The sequence below is a fragment of the Salvelinus namaycush genome, chromosome 31 (assembly GCF_016432855.1).
Source record: "Salvelinus namaycush isolate Seneca chromosome 31, SaNama_1.0, whole genome shotgun sequence".
In the NCBI taxonomy this organism is placed as follows: Eukaryota; Metazoa; Chordata; class Actinopteri; order Salmoniformes; family Salmonidae; genus Salvelinus; species Salvelinus namaycush.
The window spans coordinates 11,429,122-11,436,054 of NC_052337.1; the positions used below are offsets into that span (position 1 = coordinate 11,429,122).

Below are 6,933 nucleotides of genomic sequence, written 5' to 3' on the forward strand. Positions count from 1 at the left end.
CAATGTCAGGAGGACAAACTGTAGCCGATACAACACTTTTGATTAATTGTTTTTATTTACAGTAACTTTACTTTAAAGTCAATGAGATAAAGAATAGCTTTTCAAAGGGAGACCTGACCAAGATGTCATTCAAAACTGACATTGGAACATACTCAGCTAGCATCAACAGCAATCATCCACATTATAAAACAAGGTATGGGATGGGGAGAGGGTGCCAAGTCCCACCCCACTGGAGATAGACGGTAGTCTTTTAAAAGGACGCGGGACATGGGACATGGGACAGAAAGGGGACAGTACCTTTACGTCTTCCGTGGCAGGTCCAGCTTGTTCGTCAGTCTCAGTCTCGGAGGTGGACTCGGAAGGTTTCCCATCCATGTCCTCATAGTAAGGATACTCATAGTAATAGCTGTCCTCCTCTGTGTTCTATACAATACAGGGAATTATGAAACGGTTAGTTCCCGCCAAGCAATCGGATTGGTCAAAAGTGCATTCCAGCCGTGGTGTTATTGAGCTCAACACCACAGCTAGTCATGCGTTATCGAAAAATGATTGAATCACTTTATGATCACTCCACTAACAGTAATGGTTGACCAGAAAGTTATTCTTTCATAGTTCTTGCTTTCTGTGTAAAACCGTTTCATATACGCAATAATATACTTGAGGGTGTGAGTTATGGTGATTATTGGCTGACAGAACTCACGTCTTCCTAGCGACCACATCATGTCGTTCCAATAATCCCCATAACACACCCATCTGGTATATTATTGATTTAATGGATGATGGTTGATGGTTGAAAATGACAGTAATAAGAGGGTGTGTGTGTGTGTGTGAGAGAGAGAGACAGAGAGAGAGAGAGAGAGAGAGAGAGAGAGAGAGAGAGAGAGAGAGAGAGAGAGAGAGAGAGAGAGAGAGAGGGAGGGAGAGAGAGAGAGGGAGAGAGAGACAGAGAGAGAGACAGAGAGAGAGAGAGAGAGAGAGAGAGAGAGAGAGAGAGAGAGAGAGAGAGAGAGAGAGACAGAGAGAGAGGGAGAGAGAGACAGAGAGAGAGACAGAGAGAGAGGGAGAGAGAGAGAGAGACAGAGAGAGACAGAGAGAGAGACAGAGAGAGGGAGAGAGAGAGGGAGAGAGAAAGAGAGAGAGAAAGAGAGAGAGAGAGAGAGAGAGAGAGAGAGAGAGAGAGAGAGAGAGTGAGAGACAGGCAAAGAAAGAGAGACAAAGACAGAGAGAGACAGAGAGAAAGACAGAGACAAAGAGAGAGACGAAGAGAGAGGGAGAGAGAAAGAGAGAGAGAGAGTAAGAGAGTGAGAGACAGGCAAAGAAAGAGAGACAGAGACAGAGAGAGAGACAGAGAGAAAGACAGAGAGAGACAGAGAGAGAGACAGAGAGAGACGGAGAGAGAGGGAGAGAGAAAGAGAGAGAGAGAGTAAGAGAGTGAGAGACAGGCAAAGAAAGAGAGACAGAAAGAAAGAAAGAGAGAGAAAGAAAAACATTTCTTTGTACTGTAAGACAACAGATAGGGTCCTCCTCCTCTGTGCTCTATACATACAGGGAAATGGATAATGGTTGATGGTTGAAATGACATACACATAATGATGAGAGAGAGAGAGAGATATTAGACAACAGACAGAGAAAGAGAGAAAGAAAGACATTGCTTTGTACTCTATGAAAACAGCCTAACATTATGATAACAATCAGAGGTGTCTGATATTGGGATGATGTCACAGGAGGTTGGTGGCACCTTAATTGAGGAGGCAATGGCTGGCTCGTGGCAATGGCTGAAGCGGAATTAGTGGAAGGGTATCAATATCACATGGTTTCCACATGGTTTCCAGCCATTATTATGAGCCGTCAGCAGCCTCCACTGGATGAATCACCAACAAAAGTTGGGCTGAGTCTGAATCTGATCAGAAACCAGGCCAAGAATGTCAACCCTACCTGACCCATTCTCTGTGGGGGGGGGGGTAGTGAAGTTGTACGAAGGTAGATCAGGAGTGAAGGTTTTTAAGAAGGGTGGGTCGGCAGGGGTGGGGGGCTTACTTACTTTACTTGCTTATGGAGGTACAATGCACAGAAATATGGCGTGCCATAGAGTAGCTCTCTGTCATAGAACTCATCCTGATCATGTACTGAGGGGAGAGAGGCACTAGTTGCTTCAGTCACTCTGAAGTTTTTCTTTTCTGTGAGGTCTGCTCCATATTAGCCCTACTATTGGAACCAGATTATGAACAAACCCGAAACAGGTCTGAAACATGTTTGAGGTATGTGTTTGTGACCGTTACGTTTGACTCTGGTTTGGCTGTAGTTGTAGAACCACGGTTCTACTATGTCAGGGTGAACTGGTTCCCTTTGGTTCTAGACAGCTCCAGATGGGTTGAGATGAGAGGTACAGGAGTTGTGATTGGGCACACTATGGTTCTGGTTCTCTCTCTGACTAGTTCACTTCATAAGAAAGCTGAGATCACCACTTCAACTGGAAAGAGTCCAAGGGCGTGGTTGGTTAGCTTGTTGAACTGATCATGTCGTCCTCCTCCAAAGGATTAAGCCTTACCATGCAGCAGAGTTGTTTAATAGATTGTGGGCAGATATAGAAAGAACATCTCCATTCAGCATAGATTATGGAGATACAGGCTTAGGCAAGTACTCTGCCATTCCTGCATATTTGATTCCCTCTATAACTGCATAGCAGATTCAACCCTGTTGATTTCCCAGCACTCAGCACTTTCTTTCTTGCAGACAGCGTTTTTTTCCCTCAGCGATGCAGCTCTTTCTTTCCAGTATTTTGTCCAACCGACACAGCCTGATCCCTAATCAAAGAACCGCTTATTGATAAAGGGATGAAGGAATACTGTATCAGGGAATATCGGGGAAGGCATCAGGGTATGCTGTATTTGATATAATGCACTGAACTCCCTGACTGTTTGAACCTGGAGTTTAGAGCTTCTTTGGTTGGCTTTTGTGTTCTTGCTAGATCAGGTACTCCTCATAAGGCCCCAAAGGACACACCCTGACCAATAGTTGCCCTTAACCTCTGCCTGTCCAAAAATTAGCAATTTATTACATACAGTAGTTTGTTATCTAGTTGTTAAACTTCTCAAGCCAACACAGCAAGTTGACTTCGACCTGAAGACAATTACCGTGAGACGTAAGAAGAGAAAGACCCAACTGAAGAAGGATAGAGTATAAAACATACTGGAAACATACTGGAAGAGTCTGGAGAGGTGATGAAGTGACTCACATATTCGTCTGTGTTGGGGTCCTGGGCCTGGGGCTGCTCTGGGACAGGAACCTCACAGTCGGGGCTGTAGTGTTCACAGTAGTCATAGGCAGCACGGTGGTCCGCCACAATCAACAGCTGCTGGATGTCTCCCTGGAAACACACCGAAAACAGGAAGTTATGAAACAACTGTAACCAGGAAGTAAAAATGGATGGAAACAAACAAACAAACAAAACATTTTGCAAATAAATCAAGTAAAGAGAGAACATATGTATTGCAGTGCTCTGCAGGCTAAACACAAACTGCTCAAACTAGGTCAAGGCACTGGAACATGGATGAGGTGACTAAGTCCTAAAGAACTCTGTCCCGTGTCCAACAGTCCTTTCTGATTAGTACTAAACACTGGAACTCTATAGAACATTAAAGTACAGGCTACATGGGAGAGGCGGGAGGGAGCAACTAATGTGAACATGGAAAGTTTGAGGCACGCGCACGCACGTACTCACTCACTCACTCACACACTCACGCACGCACGCACGCACGCACGCACGCACGCACGCACGCACGCACGCACGCACGCACGCACGCACGCACGCACGCACGCACACACACACACACACACACACGCGCGGCTACACTTCACCATGAAATAGTATTCTCACAGGGTAACAGTTTTTACCACCGATGAATCATTTTCTCACCACATACTGTAAATCCATCCCTGTGCTAAAAGGGAAATTAGTTATTTAGCCTCTAGCTCATCACGGTCGACAAAGTCATCCAGTTTGACGTGCTATGGAGAGGGCATGAGCCAACCTGCTCTCACACACATCCAATGAACATTCTGATTTACAGAGGTCACTGTACAGGGAAGAGAGGGAGGGAGGGAGTAGCAAGAGAGAGAGAGAGAGAGAGAGAGAGAGAGAAAGAAAGAAAGAAAGAAAGAAAGAAAGAAAGAAAGAAAGAAAGAAAGAAAGAAAGAAAGAAAGAAAGAAAGAAAGAAAGAAAGAAAGAAAGAAAGAAAGAAAGAAAGAAAGAAAGAAAGAAAGAAAGAAAGGGGCTCAGAAGGATCCCCAGGCTGCATGGGGAATTGGGTGTGAGTGCTATATTTTTCATCCTTGACTAGACTTGTACCTAAACTATACTTATATACATTTTCTGAGCCAACGTTAACAAGACATATCAAGCAATGAACACAGATATTAAAAAACTAACACACAAACCATGATTAAACATGTTGAAGACTGCTACAAACCACACATAACATTTCCTCATAAATACCAGCAGGCCATATGCCATCATGTTTTCAATTAATGTATGTACACACCCAAATATGTAGGAACGTCAAACTATACAATCTCCAGCCCTCATAAAAGGAAATAAATTACTTTGAGATGACATCAGTCTTTCATTAAATCCATCTGCCAGAAGTTCAAAATAACTCATAACACTGTTTTGTTTTTCCATGCATAGAGAATCGTTATTATTAAAAGAGATTATTTGTCACTTGTGTTCCAACCAACAACAGTTTGTTGAAAAACAGGAATCTGAAGCTGTCTACTATAACATCACTTGTTTCATACGTACTGATTCTCTACATGAACGACACCACAGTCCAATGCAGCTGTTTCCTGTTGTTTTCTGGCTGCTTTCTGTCTTCATGATGGATGACAGGGAAACAAACTAGGACCCTGTCTTCCAGACGAAGAGCTCTGCTAAAGCCACCATTGCTCCTCCAGCAGTACGCTCAACGCAGGATATCCAGGCCATTGGGGCTGTTAAGATGCTGGAAGATGCCAATTTCTGTTTGTTCAATGTTGGAACTGGAAAATGGTAATTTGAACAAACTGGGATTTTCACCAAACAGATCCGGTGTCAGTACTTAGTTGTCTATGGGTCTGTATATGTGTCTCTATATTTTGAACCACAGCGGCCCTACAGTAGAAGTTCAAGATGGCTGCCCATTAGCTTATTGAAAATGCAATAAAACGACATTTAGACAGCTCTGGGCGAGTGAAGGAGAGGTAACTAGATGCTTTCCCTTCAACATCTCTCTTTCTCCCCCTTTCCCTCCCCAGGCTATCAGGACGGGTGCCAAGGTGGATTCCGACCACACGTGGTGCGATCCTCAGTTCACCCTGTAAAAGACGCCGAGGACATCGCTGGAGCAATGAGAACACCACCACAGACTATTTATGAGCACGCACAAGCACATGCACACGTCTTCGTACAGGTTACGGGGGAAGCTGTGTAAAATGGTCACACTGTAGAACCCTGATTAGGAGTTATTGTCAAGAGAAAACAATCTCTTGAAAGAATCATTCCCAGCTGGAATCACACGTGTTTGTTTGTTCCTTTGGCCTGGAGGTGTTAGCATGGGCGCGGTCAGAGTAGTGCACTATATAGAGAATAGGGTGCCATTTGGGATGTAGGCGTGGCCTCTTAATAACATAAAGGCCCAGCCAAGTGTTGCATGAGCTGGCAGTACAGAGACTGCTGGTGGATGTCATTACAACACTCCCCTGATGTACACTCATATATTATTTCTCATATCGCATGCTGCCAAAGAGTTCATCCTATACAATGCAGACCTGATGTTTTCAGTGGATTTTGCCAAGCCTTCACCCAACCACCATATACCAGTGGGATGTTAGAAGGCAATGGGTATTGGCACTGCAGCTGAACTAATACAGTGTTGGGGAACTTATATATCTACAACTCAATGGATTCTCTCATTGGAGTCAAATGCACAGCTAAACAGAATTCAGTCAGTCAGTTTGGCATGGACAAGCAATGGTTTGGTTGAACCCAGGAGAAGAAATAAAAAGATTGCAGATTATTGGATGGGTAGAGAACAGAGAGACACCCTGTACTTTCTGACACTGTCACCTAGCCAGCCTCTTTAACCACATCGCTCCAGTGGAAAAACTGCTGCCTTTGGCTTTTAGTTATGGAGTAGCAGTCTGAGTTATGGAGTAGTAGTCTGAGTTATGGAGTAGTAGTCTGAGTTATGGAGTAGTAGTCTGAGTTATGGAGTAGTAGTCTGATCTGAGTTATGGAGTAGTAGTCTGAGTTATGGAGTAGTAGTCTGAGTTATGGAGTAGTAGTCTGAGTTATGGAGTAGTAGTCTGAGTTATGGAGTAGTAGTCTGAGTTATGGAGTAGTAGTCTGATCTGAGTTATGGAGTAGTAGTCTGAGTTATGGAGTAGTAGTCTGAGTTATGGAGTAGTAGTCTGAGTTATGGAGTAGTAGTCTGAGTTATGGAGTAGTAGTCTGAGTTATGGAGTAGCAGTCTGAGGTGTGGAGTAGCAGGCCAAACACACTTGATTTTACTCACATACAGCATGTTAAAAGGGAAGGCTACATGTGTGGGCTCTAAATTAGATATAGAAAGCATCTAAATGAAAAATTGAGAATGTGCATATGTTTGCCTGTATCTGTAGCTGTCTCCATCTCTACCTCTGTCTATATGTGTTAGACCTCTCTGTCTCCATCTCTCTACCTCTGTCTATATGTGGTTAGAACCTCTCTGTCTCCATCTCTACCTCTGTCTATATGTATTCAGACCTCTCTGCTCCATCTCTACCTCTGTCTATATGTGGTTAGACCTCTCTGTCTCCATCTCTACCTCTGTCTATATGTATTCAGACCTCTCTGTCTCCATCTCTACCTCTGTCTATATGTATTCAGACCTCTCTTCTCCATCTCTACCTCGTCT

The 6,933-nt window shown here is 43.9% G+C and overlaps 1 protein-coding gene across 2 annotated transcripts in view; it reads right to left on the minus strand.

The window, feature by feature from the left end:
• LOC120025767 (collagen alpha-1(V) chain-like) overlaps window positions 1-6,933 on the minus strand; it is a 147,132-nt gene that overhangs the window by 83,690 nt on the left and 56,509 nt on the right. For both annotated transcript variants that reach the window (XM_038970394.1, XM_038970393.1), the window contains exons 5-6: window positions 3,236-3,367; window positions 298-423 (exon numbers count right to left, since the gene is read on the minus strand). In XM_038970394.1, the coding sequence (XP_038826322.1) occupies window positions 298-423; window positions 3,236-3,367 (258 nt within the window). The remainder of the gene's footprint in view (window positions 1-297; window positions 424-3,235; window positions 3,368-6,933) is intronic.